Source organism: Perognathus longimembris, chromosome 4 (genome assembly GCF_023159225.1).
Source record: "Perognathus longimembris pacificus isolate PPM17 chromosome 4, ASM2315922v1, whole genome shotgun sequence".
Taxonomy (NCBI): Eukaryota; Metazoa; Chordata; class Mammalia; order Rodentia; family Heteromyidae; genus Perognathus; species Perognathus longimembris.
The window spans coordinates 22,314,980-22,334,756 of record NC_063164.1 but is presented as its reverse complement, the minus strand read 5'-3'; the positions used below and the strand labels follow the sequence as shown (position 1 = coordinate 22,334,756).

At 36.9% G+C, this 19,777-nt stretch overlaps 1 protein-coding gene across 4 annotated transcripts in view; it reads left to right on the top strand.

Annotated features, from left to right (window-relative positions):
- Positions 1-15,940, top strand: part of Unc80 (unc-80 homolog, NALCN channel complex subunit) — a 171,891-nt gene extending 155,951 nt beyond the window's left edge. For 3 of the 4 annotated variants that reach the window (XM_048344834.1, XM_048344835.1, XM_048344836.1), the window contains 6 exons: positions 2,530-2,668; positions 5,333-5,389; positions 11,926-12,007; positions 13,635-13,746; positions 14,306-14,505; positions 15,667-15,940. In XM_048344834.1, coding sequence (XP_048200791.1) covers positions 2,530-2,668; positions 5,333-5,389; positions 11,926-12,007; positions 13,635-13,746; positions 14,306-14,505; positions 15,667-15,930 — 854 coding nt within the window. In that variant the 3' untranslated portion in view covers positions 15,931-15,940. The remainder of the gene's footprint in view (positions 1-2,529; positions 2,669-5,332; positions 5,390-11,925; positions 12,008-13,634; positions 13,747-14,305; positions 14,506-15,666) is intronic. The other variant, XM_048344837.1, reaches the window with a different exon arrangement.
- Positions 15,941-19,777: the final 3,837 nt, after the last annotated feature.

Here is a 19,777-nt window from a genome sequence, read left to right as displayed (position 1 = left end):
TATAAATTCCATGAAAGCTTTCGTCATCGGAGAAAAAAGCAAATCTTCAGTGACCCTTAAATTACTTGTGGGCTTGTGTGTTCAGTACTCATTTAAACTGTGAATAAATAACTTATCCCTCCCTCCTCTTTGGGACATCTTGCTTGGAGGATTGACTAGCACTTCTATGATCTATTTGGGTAAGGAAACATGGGCAAACATATGTTCAGGACTTAGTTGGCTATGCCAGCCAAGATGAAATCAGCAGACTTTCTTGAAGAAAAACAACCCAAGGTAGAGGTAAGAGAAAACCAGAAGAGGTCAGCCCAAGGACTTCTAATGCATGTGCTAAAGATTTAGTGAAAAGAAAATAAATAGGTTCAACAAATGCTTACTATGTGTGTTTAATATAAGTAAGTTTAAAAAATAAAAGTAGGGTAAAGTTTCCATTTGTGACACTGTCATCTCAAGGGCTTCTTAAATTGGACTGATTATTTCCCACTGTTGCCTTAAGATACTCTAATGTGACAAATGCCTTAAGCATGAAAACAAAATCTAGATCTCCACTCTGAGCCTCTTCCTACAGAAGACCCTCTCTGAGCTAAACAAATAGAGGAAATGGGAATTGAGGTCCGAATTTTAATTAATGAAGATGAATGAAGAACCAAGTGTGATGGTGCATGTCTGTAATCCTAGCACTTGGGAGGCTGAGGCAGGAGGATGGTAAGCCAAAGGACAGACTAGGCTACATGGACCCTGTTTCAAGAAGGAAAAGGAGGAGGAGGAAGAAGAGGAATACTTAAAGTATTTTAACATTGCCACTATAGTTGAGTATAAAGTAGAGGAAGAGAAATGAAAGCTTTATCAACATTCTTTTCAATAGTATTTCCAGAAATTGTTTCAGGTAGGTCAGATAAAATGGCAATCATAGTATAGGCAACTTGTAGACAAACATGTATCTAAATCTCCCTGCCGTGTGTTTGTGGGGATATATCGAAAGATATCATCAGGGAAGTGCTGAAAATGCCTTGACCAAGAAAATATAATAAAGAAAACAAGATTCAAAAGTTCAAGATAAATACTAACTCCTAGTAACAATCCAGAACTTTAAGTTGAATTCATTTTTATTTAATGCTTGAAGTCGAAATTTTTTCTTAATGCTGGGAAATGATACCACATATCTTTCCTAGAATTAAATTTTTATGAATATGTAAATGATATAGTTAGTAAGAAGAAACTGGTGAAGAAAAGTAGTAAAGGCATAATCAGATAACACTGGCCAAGAGCCATCACTCACACTGATGGCGGAGGCTAGGGGAAGAAGCAGGCATCTGAAAGCTAGGTTGCTAATAAATGGTGTATGTTGTGATGTGGGTATGTACTACTTTATATGGGGAGAGATGTGAAAGCCAGATTATCAACTGGCTTGAATTAAACACTTTTGCCAGTCATCAAACCTGTATTGACCTCTAACAGTTTGAAAGAAGTATGAGAAAGTTATTCTCTGCTTTTGAAGACATTAGATGCATTCTTGTAGGAAGATGCATATTCACAATATAGAACATATAACAACCAGCTTAGTAGAAAGAAAGCTCATGACTAATGACCAAACCAAGGCTGGAGAGTGTTAAGTGGCATGAATCCAGACAAGAAGGAAAAAACTGATGAGAACTAGGAGGAGCCTTGGTGGATACAGTTCAGTTTATCCTACTGTATTTTTCATATTTTCAACTTCTCTGTGGACATACCTAAAAAGAAAATGTCATCCTATGACAGTTTAAATTTAAATTGGTAGTATTTTTCATATTCGCCTTTTAAAAATAAGTTTAACTAAAAATATACACTTGGGGCATTTCAAATATAAGATTATCTTCTATAGTAACATAATTCACCAAAACCCAGTTGTTTACTTAAGTATATCTAGTGCTTAGCAAATGACATCAGCTCACTAAAAATGAAGTCCCTCACAAATACTGTGCTAAAGCTAACTTTGATATGGATTTGAGTACATTAATTCTGGTTGTATGGAAAAATGAAAACACACATTTAAGTCTTAAAATAAGTACATATTTCTGAACTTTTTCAATTGTTTTTCTAAAAATGTCTGAAATAGTCTTTCCTACAGCTGGCTGGAAATAATTGAATGTACTAGGTTCTGAATGTCAAGGAAATGTACTTGACTCATTCAATAACAAACTCCTTATTGTATTAGTATAAGCATATCTTTCAAATGTATATTATGGTTTTTCCAAAATCTTCCATTTACAATATTCACAAATAATATACTTGGATAAACAGACAAGAAGTTAATTTATTTCATGCAGACTTTTGTAGTGCAAGAAGGTGAGAGGCATATAGGCATGAAGAATTATCATTGATCCATTTCATGATCTTAATTTTTTCATCTATAAAAAGAGACCAACTATAATTTTGCTTTACAGATGACATTGAGATTGTGTGCGCAAGCCAAAGAAGTAGGTACAGTTTTTATTGTGCTTTCTGACCAGTATTCTGGTCTTTGTAATGCTTGATTCCTCTGCCACTTTTCAGATGACTCTGTAAGCATGCCCAGTGTGGTAAGTGAACAGGAAGCTTACCTCCTGAGAGCCATCGGGAGAAGGCGGTTCTCCAGCCACGTCTCCAGCACCTCGGCACCTCAGGCTGAGGTGGGCATGTTACCCAGCCAAAGGTAAAGGGCCATGACTACCTTAGTTTCTGCACTTGGGGGCAAAGGAAGAAATTCTGAAAATATGCTCACTTTATTCTACAAAGACTAAAAAAAAAACAATCTATGGTTATGATTTTAGGGAGCCTATTCAGCAAAGGACTTTGCAACTAGTTTTCCTGCAGGCAATAATTGGTGGTTTTGTAAACCAGGCTAGTTGAAAGGACCCTGTCTTCTAATCCAAGCACTGTTTCTCCTTAAAAACTGTCCAGAAATCAATGCATAATCTTCTGAAAGCCAAAGAGACCATTTATCATGGACCAAAGACAATAAGGAGTATTTGGCACAAATATAGGGTCAACTTGATTTGCTATCTTGATAAGGTATAAGCTTCTGCTGTGTTACAGTATTCAGCTGGAAGTAAGAATGTTTAACCAAGCAGAAAAGGACCAATGCTGCTATGTGTGGCCTTGAAAAAGTCACTCAAAAAGAGCCTACAGATCTCCCCTGTGTGAAATGAGGATGTTGGCTACGTGATTTTTTTTTCTTTTTTCTTTTTTTTTGCCAGTCCTGGGGCTTGGACTCAGGGCCTGAGCACTGTCCCTGGCTTCTTTTTGCTCAAGGCTAGCACTCTGCCACTTGAGTCACAGCGCCACTTCTGGCCATTTTCTATATATGTGGTGCTGGGGAATTGAACCCAGGGCCTCATGTATACGGGGCAAGCACTCTTGCCACTAGGCCATATCCCCAGCCCGGCTACGTGATTTTTAAGGGAATTTCTCTACAGTTCTTGATTCCACAATGAAACTCCTTTTAAACATTGTATGCCTTCTCTATTATATAAATTACAAAGTGAAACTCCTTCAAAATGTTCGTGTGTAAACAAGAAACGTATAAAACAGAAAATATCACAAGATTTAAAACATTATCTTTTTAAAAATGATGTTTACTTTAGAAAGTGAAATAGTTCAAAGAATTGCTCTTACACATTTGTTGTTCATTTTTAATAACCATCAATTCACTGTGTTACAGTTCACACATAAAAACATTAAAAAGTTCATGTAACTCCAGTTCAATATGGAGGAATAACTGTTCTAGACTCAATCCTTTAACCGAATGGCTCAAGTTGAAAGGGTAGACATTGATATATTCATAAACTGCTTTGTTAAATGGTAACTCCTTTGTAAAACTACTTAAAGGTAATTTTTTTAATTTAAGAATGAGACAGATGAAACAAAGTTTGTAAGATAGAGCCAAAATTAGAAAATTATCAAAGAATAGGGAGAAATGAGAAAAAGATAGTAAATTGCATATGTCTAAAGGCAATTGTTTATGTAAGTGCTAATCATTACAAAGGTTAATGAAATAGAAAGATTATCATTAGAATTTTTTACTTCATATTTGGTATTTTTTCTTTGAAAAGAAAGTTTTTTAAATAAAAAAGTAATAAAAAGAGTCAATAATGTCTAAACTAATAATATAAGTAAATAATGTTGGTGGCTAACAACTTACAGTAATCAATAACAAAGAGCAAGACTGTATCAAAATAAAAATTTACTCTAACTTAAATAGATAATTTTGAATAGAAGGTTTGTGGTTATTTACCTAAAATAAGCCAGACTATCAATTCCATTTCTAATTTGTACTAGTGGGTCAACCTGTTTCTAGGGAGCCCATCCATCTACTACGGAGATATTCTAGCAATTCAAAAGATATAGCTAAACCCTTCAGATTTCAATCATATCTTAGATTATTAGTGAAGGTAACATTGTCACTGCCCATTAGAGAAAATGAGCCTGTTATTGAGAACAGAGACTCCCTATAAAATTAGATAAACTTCAATTTTCTAGAGTTTAATTCTACCCAACAAAATAAGTATTAACTGAATGTCTGGCAGGCACTTAGTGCAATGATAGGCATCAAAGGAAAAACAGCTAAAGTATGACAATTTCCATTTACAAATCTCAGTTTAGCTACATGCAAACGAATCAATAAACTATTCTCTCATCAACCCAATAGGTTTCTTCTTTTAGCATTTACAGTTCAGCCACTAAAGAATGGAGACTACATGTAGGATACCTTCCTTCCATTTGTTGACTTGCATTTTCACTACAGAATTAGTAAGGGAAATTGAGTGATTTCTTTGCTTTTCTTAATGGCATCAGTTCCAAGAAGTTGATTATGGCAATTCATGGTAAGTGGTTTCTGTGTGAGAATACCAAGACTCATGAGAATGAAGCAGGGTCCTGCCTGGCCAAAAAAAAAAAAAAAAAAAAAAAAGTCATATACGTAAGACAGGTTAAAATTAATAACCAAATGTTTACCAAAGGAAACGTTAGTTTCATCTTCTACAGACTCATTCTGCAGCCCGTTTCAGAGCTCAGGTGTCCATTTGGAGCTCATTTTAACCCTTGGCCAGTAAATAAGCCAGTCCTCTGAGAGTCGTATCCATCTGGAGTCCTCCCCCCCTCCCACACCACCTTGAGTCTTATGTCTTGACAAACCCAGCACAAGGTGAAATGGTTGACTGTGTCTCCTTTTCCTTCCTTGTTCTGTTAAACTTATTTATTTTTGGTTCTTGGAAACAGAAAATTGCATGCCTCTTTTTCTTTTTCCTTTTCTCTTTTTCTTTTTCTTCCTTTTGCATTTTCTTTCCCTAAATGCTTCATCTCCCTACCCCTCCTGCAGTGAACCTAATGTCCTCGATGACTCCCAGGGCCTGGCCGCTGAGGGCAGCCTCTCTAGGTACAGTGTCAACGCTACCTGTCTATTGGTGTCTGTGCTGGGAAACTAGCTGTTCCCTGTCTCTCTGTCTCCTCTGTCTTCTCTCACCCAGTCTTGATACCTATTTTCATTCCTTGCCCTTTGTGTTCATGAACACACGAGCCTGGAAGTCAAAGGTGTAGCGAACCCTCCTTCATTTTCAGCTTCAGAGATCAATCACAAATGGCCTTTAAGAAAAAAAAAGTATTTTTAAAAACAAAAAGACCCCTGCAGAATTTTCTAGGAGCCTTGACCCATGGAAATCTAAAATTTCTGATATAGCAGGAGTTAGGGGTAGAGGTAGAGGGGATACAACATGTGCCCAGTTAGATTGTGCGAGGCCAAGGGTTCAACCCTAGTACCCTCCTTCCACAAAGTTTGCTATGGCAGACGTTAAATATGCCCAACTAATCATCCTTCCTTACTTCAAGATTAAGAATTACTTTTCAGTCAGGTGCTGGTGGTGCATGCCTATAATCCTAGCCACTCAGGAGGCTGAGGTTCTAAGGAGTGCAATTTGAAACCAGCCCAGGCAGACAAACCCCAAGAGACTCTTATCTCCAGTCAACCACCAAAAAGTGGGAAGTGGAACTATGGCTTAAGTGGTAGAAAGCTATCCATCTGCACAAAAGCTCAGGGACAAGACCCAGTCCCTGAGTTCAACCCCAGGACCAGCACAAAATATAATTTTTTTTTCAAAAATTGCTTTTCAAGGGTATTTTAATATAATTGCCTTTCATTAGTAAGCCCCTGTATTAAATCAAAGTCAGGTCTCTCGGAGGGTAAGAAGCAATGACTTGATGAGAACAACAATGTCACCACAATTTATAGAACTCCTTCACTTTGATGCATGCTATTTGGTAGAATATTAAAATAGCATGTTCAAAGAACACATATAAAGAACGTCTATTCTACCACAAAGATGACTAAAACTTGCCATGAAGTGTCAGACACAAACATTTCTTAGTTAGATGAGTCTTAGGATGCAAATAATATGATAGCTGCCTTGTTGTTTTAAAGATATGGAAAAAGGGAACTGCACCTTTAACACTCAGTTAAAACCACGTCAAACATTCCTAATCTTGTGCTGTTGAATTACACCTCTCAACTAATCCTCATTAGGGTAATGCTTCTTGTTCATCCTTAGAGTGTCTTTGTTCCATCTCAAGAGAAAATATTTCCTTCCTGGTTTGCATTATATAGTGAGTACAATATACCTGTGTTTATTGCTTTATCACAGAGATGAGGAAATGTTGAGAGGCCGTTCCTGTGAAAGGTTGTCTTTTGTTTTCTTTGCATCTCGTTCAGATTTCACATTTTCTTTTGCAATTGAAAATGGGAAATTTAGTCCATCATCAGGTCTTATTTTTTATTTTTTTTTAACATGGATCCATAATTCATGACATTCATTTGTGTTTGCAAGCCCTTGCCTTGACAGATCAGTCTTATTAATTAATGGTAAATGTGGAAGTGCTGCTGAGTGCAAACTTAATTCCATTAGCAGAAGCTTTACGACCAGGTAAAACACAGACGCAATAATCCTCATGAACGTTCCTTCCCTTAGTTATTTACAATTTAAGTGCCCTAAGACAAGTCTAGCAGACTGACCACTGCTTTTAAATAATGCATTTGTTTAATGCTTCAAATTGCATGTGGGAGAGGACATCTTTGATTAAGAGAGTATCCTTGATTTATGTGCAGGAAGTATGAGTGAAGACCTTCGTTTAGCTGGTTTGTGCTGCAGCTTTTCTAGTTAAGCCAAACTGTTTTTCACTGAACAAAATATTAGTCCTGTGTTGAGAAGAGGAAGGAGGAACTTGAGTTGGCCTACTCTGGCACTTTTAGGATTCAAATGACCAGAGTTATCTAAATCAGTTCAGTCAGCCCTGGATCCCGTGTCAGTGTATAGCCAAAGCTATACATTTTTAACTGCATTTGACGGAATTAGTCAGTCATATCAGGACTTTAATGATGATCTTAAAAATCAACTGTTGCTGATGTGCAGTTCTTGCAACTATTGTGTTTTGTTTTGGGGCGCAGTTACCCAGATTCAGCTGTGGCCATTAAGAAAGCGGGGCACTGGTGGCTCATACCTGTAATCCTAGCTACTCAGGATGAGATCTGAGGGCCATAGTTTAAAGCCAGCCTGTGCAGAAAGTCCCCGTGAGACCTTTATCTCCAGTTACCCACTTAAAAACTGGAAGTGGTGCTGTGGCTCAAGTGGTAGAGTGCCAGCCTTGAGCACAAAGAGGCTCAGGGACAGCAGCCAAGCCCTGAGTTCAGCCCCACAACTGACAAAAAAATGAGGGGAGAGAAGAAGGGTTCACTTTGGACTCTGAAATAGCTATAAATTGAAGGGCATTCCATCAGTCAGTGGCACATCCACTTTGCCATATGTTGAAAATTGTATTCCTTGAACTCCATCTTGTCACCAAGTTCTCTTTGGAGGAGAGGAAATATTGGCATAGACTAAGATTGGTTACAAAATAATCTATTTTAATTTTGGTTCCTAGGCTATCTTATTTTTTTATCTTATTTTATTTTTTTATTATGAGATTTCTTTAGGCTACAGACTCTTAAAACCATAAGACAGTAAGGCCTTGGTATGTGAATTACATTTAAGACACATTGTAATTCTCAGGACCTAAAATACAACCAGGAAAATCTGGCCCCAAGTGTAAAACACCAGGAAGCTTCCCCAGCCCCATGATATTTTGCTTCACTTTCATGAGAATTTGCCTGTAAGGGAGTTCTTGTTTAAAACAAAAGAGGGAATTTGGACTGAGTGGGTTAAATAAGGAAACCAAGATAATCACATGAATAGGTAGGAACTAATACAAATGTTGCATACCTTCTAAGATTTATTTTTAAAATGTGCTAACATGTTCATTTTGAAGGTTCATTCTGTGAACTAATAACCTGATAGAAACACAGTGTGATGAAATTTTTACCTTAGAAATGAACGAACTGAAGCAGTATTCCATGGTACAACCTTCTTCCCTGGAGAACATTGCTCTTAGAAATATAGAAACTCTTCGTTGTTATTCTTGCCCTGGCCTGCTCTGCCCTCAAACATTATCATATCCATGGACATATTTACTCTCCAGAATTACAGACATATGTAGAAGTTATTCAAGTCCTTAAGAGTGGATGCGTTTATACTTAGATTTTGTTTGGACATGTTGAAAAAGTTTGAAAGATAGGAGTTTCACAGCCAAGTCTAATTTAAAAAGAAATTATTGTGCTATTTGATTCTATATGGGTAATTTTAATCACAGTGGAAAGTAAGAATGTGGCTCAAGTTCAAACAAGACTAGAGTCTAATTGAAATATTATTTGTAGGATTTGTGAAGCATTACTGTAAGTTGTATAAGAGGAGTTGTTGTTAACATTTCCTTAGTCTCTAATGCACCCAAGAAAATATAACTTAACTGCTGCAGAACTAGAGATTAGCGCTGGAATCAGATTTAAGAGAGAAAATATCTGGATTTTACATATCTTGTAAGAACTGTTTTGGCAACGTTCAAGAACAAATCTACGAATCACACATTTTCTTAGCCACTCTTTTTTAGCTGCATTAAAAGGCTGTTTTAATTTTAATGGAACTATGGCATGATATAGACAAAGCTAAATTGAAACTAATTTTTATATGGGACTCCATCTTGTTTCAGACTCTCCCCAAAAAGGAAAATTCTTGGTATATTGTCAGCAGTTTATCATTATTATCATCATCCTTATTGTACTGGGGCTTGTACTGGGGCCTGAGTTTTTTGTCTCAAGAGTGGCACTCTATCACTTGACCGCAGCTCCACTTCTGGCTTTTGCTTGTTAATTTGGAGCTGAACATCTCATAGACTTTCTTGCCCAGGCTGACTTTGAGTCACAACTCTCAGATCTCAGCCTTATTGGTAGCTAGGATTACAGGCATGGGACACCAACATCCAGCAATGCAATTTGGGTGTGTGTGTGTGTGTGTGTGTGTGTGTGTGTGTGTGTGTGTGTGTGTGTGTGTGTGTGTACTGGGGCTTGAATTCAGGGCTTCAGACTCTTGTTTGGCTTTTATTTTGCTCAAGGCTGATATTCTCCCATTTGAGCCACACTCCACTGCCAGATTATTATTAATGAGTCCTTACATTTCATAATTAAGCCAGCTATTTTATTATCATCATCATTATTTTGTGCTGGTACTGTTGCGAGTATATCCACATGTTAGCATCATATTTATAGGAAGAATATAATTCTTCAGCTGGGATGTATTTCCAGGAACATAGTCTATAATTTCGTCTTAGATGTGTGTATTCCACAATGAGTTGTATTGGTTGCACAGAACAGCTATTCACTAAAGCTATAAATTTGGTACATTTCTTTCATATAAGCCTCTCTATCCACAGAGAAAAATCTTGATGCATATGATCCTTCCTTGGAATAATCATCATGAAATTACCATTATATTTTGACATGTAACACTCCCTTGGTACTATTTTTCTTTTCTTGCACCATTTTTTCCTCTCACAGTTTTGAAATACTGAATAAAACTGAGACAAAGTGGACTGCCTCAAATTCATTTTCTCTGCCCAATTACTTTCAAAACATTGTATTACCTATTTCCTTTTAGTATTTGAAAAGCAATAAACTAATTATAAACATCAAATGTAAAACAAGAAAGCATGCTATAAACATCACTCTTCATGTTCAAACCATTTTACATCAAATAACTTCTTTTCTCTACCTTAATGGGAGGTAGTTGGTAAGTATCAACCTCCTTTTATGGCCAAGGGAACTGAGGTAACATTGAGATGTCAATGAGGAATCCATTCTAAAGAAAGCTTTGCTTGATGTTGGGAGAAACTTTTTCTACTTTTGTGCAAATGTCTAATTAAATACTCTTTCCAATTTAATAGACACATGTTAAAATGTACAACTAATTAGGAGATGTCATTTCAGACATACCAGCAATGTAGTCTGGACTGATTATCAGAATTTATTGTACTGTTCCTTAGGAGTAATTTTTCATCTTCATAGAAAGGTCATATATGCTACAAGTAATACATATGGATAAATATACACATCTATCTATATATCTATATATGTGTGGATATTGTATATTATTCTTTTGAACTTGATATTCAGGAAAACAAAAAAGTTTTAAAAAAAATTTCGAGTAATTTTTACAGAATTTTGTATACATACCCTAAATGGTGCAATTACTTTCTTACTTCATAAAAATTTTGACAAGCCTTATTTAGAAATGATTTCCTCCTGATAAAAATGAGTTGGACATTGTAAAATATGACATATTCAACTGTATCAACTATGTGATGACTAGCGAGTTGCTAAAAGAATATGAGGAACCTTTGATTATTCATCTTGCCACCCATTTGTCTTCCTAGAACTGTAGCTAAGAATTTAGGTACTTCATTTGGGGCAAAAATGGGCATAAATGGCTATAATCTTTCTCTTTTCTCCTACACAGTTGCTGACTCTTGGTTCCTCTATGGAATACTTTGCTCTAAAAACTATCTAGATGATTCTCCTTTTGCAAAGGCAAAGCAGAAATTACCCCATTAACCAAATAATCACATTGACATCATCCACAGAATGACATTATTCTCTGGGGCACAGTGTATTTTTTCCACCCCTTCTCCCATGATAAATACCTACAATACATGCATGCAGAATGAAAAAGAATCATGGGCCCATGTCAATCTTTTCTGCTTCACCCAACACTAAAACAGCAACCTCTCTAGTAGTCATTTGTGCTTATGAGAAGACACACTTACACAGTAAATTTGGGGGTGGGGGAGCAGATTGCTGCTTTTATAAACTGCACAGTATGTTTGAGTGCAGCTACCTGATATTAACACTTCTGACTTGTAATGATAGCTTATTTTGCCAGCCTTTTAAATTTAAATCATATTATAAAAAATTAATTTTCTACCCATGTGACTATTCATTTAATCAGTAGTCACAGAGACTTCAGGCTGCAAACATGTGTTGAATGTGCCCCTTCACCCAAATGGATTCTGTGTCTGATGTGTTTGATATTTGTCCATCTTATTTTCATTTAAAATGAAATGTCAAAAAGGTGTTCCCATCCATGTGAAAGAATTGTGTGTGTGTCTGTGCGTGTGCACACGCGCACGTGTGTATGTGTGTGTGGTGTGTGTCACTACCTTTTCCATTCCCTTTGGCAAAAAAATTGAGATTAGAGGATGACATCTCAGCCTTTTGGTGGCTTTCAAACCAGGGGTGTGGTTGAGAAACATTTTGCTGAACAATAGATACATCATCAGTGATTGAAAACAGAATCTCAATTTTGGCAGTTTGGGGCTACAAGGCCTCGTCCTCCCTTCCAAACCTTGGGAAACCCTTGTCCCGGGGACTCTTTCCCAACCATCCTTCAAAGATAATGGTATCTTTGAAGTGACGATGCTTATCAGTGGTTTTGAATACCGCCCACCAGAGGATGATCTACTGTGCCCTCTGCAGGGTACACTAATACTGTTGATGCTTGACAGGGTGGCAAGTGTACAGAGTGAGCCTGGCCAGCAGAACCTCCTCATTCAGCAGCCACTGGGGAGAAAAAGGGGACTGAGGCAGGTAAGCAGATACTGAATTTAGCTTTTAATGTCAGTGCTTATGAAGATGACATTTTTGCCCCTTTATAAGAAATTAGTAATACGGAGTAGCTGTAAAACTTGGGAATACATGGGCCACCTGTGAGTTTACAGGCTTCTATTTAAGATCAGAATCTTCTTATGTACAAAGCTGATTACTTAGTAAGGTAAGTAGACCTATAATTCTACTTGTTCCCTGTCTAGAAACCTGACTGGCAAGCAGATCTGTTCATGTAATACCTATTTCTGCAGAGAGACAGAGAAGTTCTTTCTCAACTCAAGATGACTGATTTATCTTAAAATTGAAAATCATCTTTACAGCATTTGTGGCAGTGCATCCCTACGACCCCAGTCAGTATGCAGAGGCTCAAACAGGAAGATTACGAATTTGAGGGCAGCCTGGGCTACACAGTTTGAATTCAGCATGGATTACATAGAAAGACTCAGTCTCAAAAAAAAAAAAAATCAAAACAAGGGCTGGGAATATGGCCTAGTGGCAAGAGTGCTTGCCTCGTATATATGAAGCCCTGGGTTCGATTCCTCAGCACCACATATATAGAAAAGGCCAGAAGTGGCGCTGTGGCTCAACTGGTAGAGTGCTGGCCTTGAGCAAAAAGAAGCCAGGGCCAGTGCTCAGGCTCTGAGTCCAAGTCCCAGGACTGGCCAAAATAAATAAATAAATAAATAAATAAATAAATAAATAAATAAATAAATAAATAAATAAATCTGAGAACTAAACAATCCTATTTAAACAATGGTCTTTACAAATTGCCTTAGGTGAATTTCTTTTGTATTATTTTATTTCTTTTTGTGTTCTTTTTTGAGCTGAGACCTTAAGATGGTGCCCATGCCAGCTTTAAGCTTCCCAAATGCTGGGATTACAAGTGGTACTACCAAGACACGCTCATATACAACTTTCTAAATGAGCATCAAAATGAGGCTCTGCACTGTTGCTTTACTGGATATTGATCATGGCCTCAGACATTTTGCCACATCTGAGTTGTATTTTTTTTTAATATCCTTGCTTTGAAGAGGAGAGCATGTGTTCAATTTCTCCTTTTAGATGAGCAAAGGTTTGTGAATATTCAATAGTTAGCAGTTTTATATCTACTGAAAAATCTCAGGCATAATTTAAATTATGTTCATGTTTAGGCTATATAAAAGAGTGATAATTGGGATATTAATTGGTTAAAGAGGTTGCCAGAAGAAAGTATTTACAGTTAAATAGACAAAAGGAAGTTTGCCAGCTACAGATGTAGAGAATAGCCAAAGGAGTCTGTGGGAACATGAAAACAATGTCTGTAGAACACTGTTTCTTCCCAAGAAGTTGGGTTGTCTTGTCAATTTTATTGTTTTTCTGGTACTAGAGTCTACACTCAGGGCCTTATACCTGTTTAGCTTGTTTGTTCAGCTACGTTCTACCATTTGAGTCATGCCTCCAGCCTAGCTTCTTGCTGGTTATTTTGGAGATGTAATCTCTTGCACTTTTCTGCCTTGGCAGCTTTAAACTTCGAACCTCCAGATCGCAGCCTCCTGAGTAGCTAGAATTATAAGTGTACGCCACCAGCACCTAGCTTGTCTTGCAGTTTTATTATGCTCATTCTCTTTAGCTAAGACGTCCTCTACTATCACGACAGAAGACTCAGACTGAACCCAGAAATCGCCACGGGGCTCGGCTGTCAACCACTCGCAGAAGCATTCAACCTAAAACAAAGCCATCTGGTGAGGTGTTCTGTGTTGTGTTGCTTCTACCTATATTATTGGCATGTTGCCATGCAGCTCAGCCAAGAGGCCTGCAGACAACACAGCTGGTGCAGACAGAGAGAGAGGCCCTAGAATAAGTTTTCCTGAAAATTCCACTGTTTTTTGTTTCTCACCTTCCTCAATCCCTATCTTTATCACCATGACCTGGGGAAATGGAACAGCCTCAAGTTAAACCATTAATATTCTGAAATTTGAGTATAAGAGATTGTAGTTTCTTTACTCAAGCTAAGATCTGCGATTTTTATATGTCTTACTGAAGATAATGATACAGTGAATATACTTTAAGTCCTGTTTTCAGCTGTTATGAAGGAGGATCAAGTTCACCTAATGATCTTTGCAAATCTTATTTTTAGCCATTTATATATGTAAAAAGCCAAAATAAAAGCACACAAAATTGTGAAAAAGATCTCCTTCATTATTAAGTCAGCAATGTCTTAAGAAGAACTAAGAGACATTAGTTAATGACAATCATTTGGCATTGACAGTCAATTTCTCCCTTCTCACTTCTAACTTACAGCTGATCAGAAACGATCTGTAACCTTTATTGAAGTTCAATCAGACCCATCAGCTGCTCCAGCAGACACACTTCCTGCCACAGGCCAGCCCCAAGGCTGCAGCCCAGCCCTGTCTAAGAAACCAGAAGGAATGGACAAGCCAGTACTCACATCTTCCCCTGCCATAGTTGTTGCAGATCTCCACAGCCTGTCTCCCAAGAAGGTGAGTGAAATACAGAAACAAACAAGGCCTGCAAATTTATTCCACATATCTAAATCTGGAACTGCAACACACTGTTGTGTGACACTGTGAAAAAGAAGATTGGGAACATATCTACTTAAGGAGGTCCAAGCCTGGCACCACTAACTCATACTTATAATCCAAGCTACTCAGGAGGCTGCTATCTGAGGAACATGCTTCAAAGATAGCCCAAGCAGAAAAGTCCACGAGACTCTTATTTCCAATGAATCACCCCAAACAACCGAAATGGAGCTGTGGCTCAAGTAGTAGAACACCAGCTCTGAGCAAAAACAGGCCAAGCCATGTTCTCTCATGTTACTTTTAAAGAAAAAACAAATGGAAGGGGAGGGTGGGATAATAATGACGTAAACTCAGGTCTTCATGTTCTCTCAGCTTGCTTGCTCAAAGGTGGTGCTCTACCACCTCAATCACATCTCTAGCCCAGCGGTTCACAGGCTAATTACAGTTGGGAGTCTCTCTTTTTGGAGGGGCAAAGTTGCTGGGCTGGCTTCAAACACAATCCCCTTGATCTTAGTCCCCTGAGTAGCTAACATAACAGGTGTGAGCCACCAGAACCTAGCTATATAAAGAAAACTGAGAAGCAATATTGCTATCTACATTTGTATAGACTTTAATAGTTAAAAAGCATTTTAGGGCTGGGAATGTGGCTTAGTGGTAGAGATCTTGTCTAGCATGTATGAAGCCCTGGGTTCAATTCCTCAGTACCATATAAACAGAAAGAGATGGAAGTAGCACTGTGGCTGATGTGGTAGAGTGCCAGCCTTGAGCAAAATAAGCTCAGGGACAGTGCCCAGGCCCAGAGTTCAAGCCCCAGGACTAGCAAAAAAAAATGCATTTTAATGCTATTATTGCTTCTTTTGATCTTTACAGTCTATAAGGCAAGAAAGATTTTAAAAAAACTTTATTTACCTGTAAACTTTGCTGACCTGTTAGAAAATTGAAGCTTTTGTGGAATGGCCTATAAAGATATTACCAGTAACAAAGACTACAACTAGGACTCGCCTTGATCCCCTGTCCAGTTACAGCTAGAAAAGTTTTGGTTGTTTTTTTGGTTTTTTTTTTTTGCATTCTCCTCTGGGACTCAATCACCTGCCCATGATGTTATGATCCTTTTGATCACAGAGTGAGCATCAAGCCACCGAAGGAGAAAAGAAGGAGGGCACAGAAGTACAAGGTGCTGCAGCACACAGCCCTCTCTCTACTCAACACTCAGATCCCGATGACTTCACTGGCCTTGAAACATCCAGTCTCCTACAGCATGGTGACACAGTCCTTCATATCAGTGAGGAGAACGGCATGGAGAATCCCCTACTGTCCACCCAGTTCACTTTTACTCCCACTGAGCTGGGGGAGACAGAGTCAGTCCTAGATGAGTCTCATGTTTAGTTCTGTGTCTTGTGAGTACTAAAGGTGTAGGGAAGATACAGAAAAGATCCCTCTGTTGAAGATGGAGTACTTTTGCTTGAAAAACAATTAATTACAAAGCAGCACTTTATGTCCAATGGGTGGCACGAATCTGAATTGATTTTGCTGCCAGTACACCTAATATTTCATAAACATCTTTAAAATCAATGGCTAACAGGATTTAGTTGTGTGAAAACCATAAGAACCAGGGAGGAACAAGGGGAAAGAGCCATTTCATTGTTTATGATTTAGGAAGCCTTGAACAGTTACAAATATATACTATTGCAGTGCTTTCATAGAGTATTAACAAATAGTAGGTTCTAGAAAGAAAATGCAATTTTTGAGGTTATTTATATTATGCATCTCATGCAAATATTTATTTTTATAATTTCAAAAATATTAAACCCATATCTATATAAGTGGAGATTTACATACAAACAATAAGGAAAGTATCAATTGGGGAGATTAAATAACAATAAGCCTACAGCTATTTTGTTTTGTTCAACAATATGGCAAATTAAAAGAAAAAAACCCTATTTTTAGAGCTGTAGATTTTTAAAATTTATTTCCCAACTTTCATCATTACTGCATGTCATAAATCAAAATGCTAACGCTATAAGATCATTCCTTCTCATTAAAGCGCCATTAGTGAAAAATATTCTAGAAATCATCAGATAATTATGAATTAAGAAGTACCTAAGCAAATATAAACACTAAATGTAAATACAATACCTTAAAAGAGAGTATTCCTACTTCTAGCCCTAACTATATCAACACCAAGATTAGGATTATTGGGAAATGTGATTACTTCTTCTTATAATATTCTGTGCCTGCCCTTAAGGGCATATTTCATACATTAAGGTTACTGTTTTTAGAATTAGATCAATAAAATAATGTTTTCTCAGTAGTAAAATATTCTTATGATCCTTGGAACATCTCTGTTCATGAGGAAAAAGTAAAGAGTAAGCAATTTCTTCATAGATAGTCAGCTTGTATATTTTACAAATAGGGCTTTAACTTGAAGTTCAGTTACTTCAAGGAAAGTTTAAAATTCAGAAGGGACGTGAGGCCAATACTTAGTGGATTACTGAAGGGCTGAGCATCATACAAATCAGTGATTTCAAATTTTTAACAGTTTACATTACGAAACTGTTACGTAGCTACTAAGCACTTAAAAAAAATCTCATATACATACCTAAATTGGGTATGAGTGTGTGTGTGTGTGTGTGTGTGTGTGTGTGTGTGTGTGTGTGTTTTCTAGTCCTCAAGTAGAAGTCAAACAAAGGCTTTGGTTACATTGAGATAAATTGAAAATATGTTCTATATGCTTAACCTTTGAATACGTTGGCTGTGAAATGTGTGTGTATATAAAGAGGAGATCTGCTGAACCCTTCCTAATCACAAAGGAAAATTACTTTTCTGTTAGAATTGCTTATTAAGTAGATGCTGTTTATAATGGTGACTTACAAGTTCAAATATAATTTTGGGGTGGTTGTCCTCTTCATTAAGAGAATTAAAGATATCTGTGAGTTAATAAGATTTTAAAATTTTAAATCTTCAATTAGAAAATCAAGAAAGTAAATGGGCTCTTTTACATTTTATAACATTTTCATGGCATTTATATTCAATGCTGAGTCCATTCCTAAGTGCAGAAGTAGACATGTGTCTTTTTGATGCTATGCTGATATATTTTGCCTGTTAAAAACTATGCTGCTCAACTAGCATTAGGGGCCTTACGTTTGGTAATTAAAAGTGTCTGGGTTACGTGAGTCACTCTATGTATGTGCTTTGTCTCACTTTCTTGAACTTTGATTCAAATTCTATGTATAATTGTATCAAATATTTTAATAGTAAATGGGTCAAAGATGATTGTTAAATACTCAATGAAAATCCTAAAAACCCTTATATATCTATATATTGAAGTTATTGGGCTGTTTTGGAGATGATTTTACTGGTCTGTCTGCCTTTTAGCCTAACTCCTTCACTCTAGTGTATGAAAGTCTATTAGAAACTTTTTGAATATGCTAAGTAATGTTGTATCTTGCAAAAAAAAAAAAAAAAAGCTCCCACTTGAGAAACAGGGCCTTATAAAGTGGGAATGTTTTCAAAATGGGACCTCTGAGATTTTGCATCCTTCCCATTTGAGGTGTCCTTAACTGTGTTGAATGTAATGTGTTAAATGTTTTTGTGTAATGGCTAACGTATCTATATGTATGTGCATAAGACCGTTACAAGATGTACTCTCAGGAATCCTGTTGCCTGGAGTTTGAAGGAATAGCTATTTAAAACAACAACAACAACAACAACAACTGTTGCAGAAAATAAGGAGAAAGTTCAAGATAATTGACAATCTTTCATAATGTTCAAAATATTGAGTACATGACTAAATTACAGGTGATAAATACACTTAGTCGTAATAGTTCATTTTTCGGCTGTAGTGCTTACTGATATTTATCTCATTCAGGGAACTAGTAAATCAGGCACCCACTTTCCAGATATTAAAAAACTTGAGTCAACAATGAGATTACTTCTTCTAAAATTAACTTTAGAGCCTCTTAGAATTAACATGTATTATCCACAAGAGTGGATCCAGATTTATGTACCACTTAGATTCAATTAAGTCAGTTCAAATCCTGGATACAAAATTTTACTTTCAGTTTCTCAGTATTTGCCACTGTCTATAATTCTATTAGATAAGTTAACCAATTCTTCTGAAAAGGAACATGAGTTATTGAGTGCCTTGAGGTAAGGCAATATGACCTATAGAGTCAGAAGCATGAATGGGCACAGGCAATAGTTGGAGGAAAATCTGTGGGATTAGTGATGTAGTTAGGATCTGTTTTATAGGCTTAGATGGTTTGTTTAAGCCTCCAAAGGTACCTCAGACAGGAAGACATCTCTCTTCTTCAGTACCTGTTCCTTTAATCAATGAAGAACTTTCTCCACTCTGCCGCCCAGCTCCTAGAGTTTCGGAGACAATATAAAATATGTAGAAAAAGACCTATAAGAGGAAAAGGGTCATAAATGAAATGGAATTGTCCAAAACAAATATCTTTTCTCAATTTATATAGGAGACTTTAAAGAGCACAGTCTCCAGAATTTGCTGCTATCACATGGAGTCCTCACACTTCCAAGTCCATAGCCTTGTGGGTTAGCAGTGAGTAAAATGTCCCACTTCCTCATCTATTTTAGGTGGGTCTCAACTGCAACATTTCAGAAGCAAACTTTGACACTCAGGAGAATAAAATAGTTGAGGACAGAATGTATTTGGAAAAGCTTAAGACAAATTTATATTATAATAAGTTCATTTAGTAATACAGATCTATGTACCTCCATAACATTTTTTAAGTCACTGTGACCACAGGATGGAATGTCCTTTATTAGCCATTTTATAGGTAAAAACAAAGGATTGACTACACAGCCGACTTCCCTCCAATGACTATAATGTCTGTTATGAATACTGAATGACCAAAGAGCATGGAAAAATGCATATGAATATTGAAATGTTTATGAAAGATATTTATGAAAGATATTAAGACTTCTGTTTGAATATGCACATATAATAAAAGAAACATAAAACTATTTAATATGTTTGAGTAAGTTTTATTTCTCTCCTAGGAAATGGGTTGGTTAATTCAGGAGAAAAGGTTCATTTTGGGTGCCTGGGGTGTGCCTTTATTAATGTCCTACTGTTCCTCTCCCCACCCCAAGTCTGTCCTGACGTAAATACATCTAGACTGCTCCCCTTAATCTAATCACTCTTCCTCTGAGCTCTATTTTACTTGTTGTTTCCATCCCATATGTTTCCAAATAAAGCAGAATGGGTACA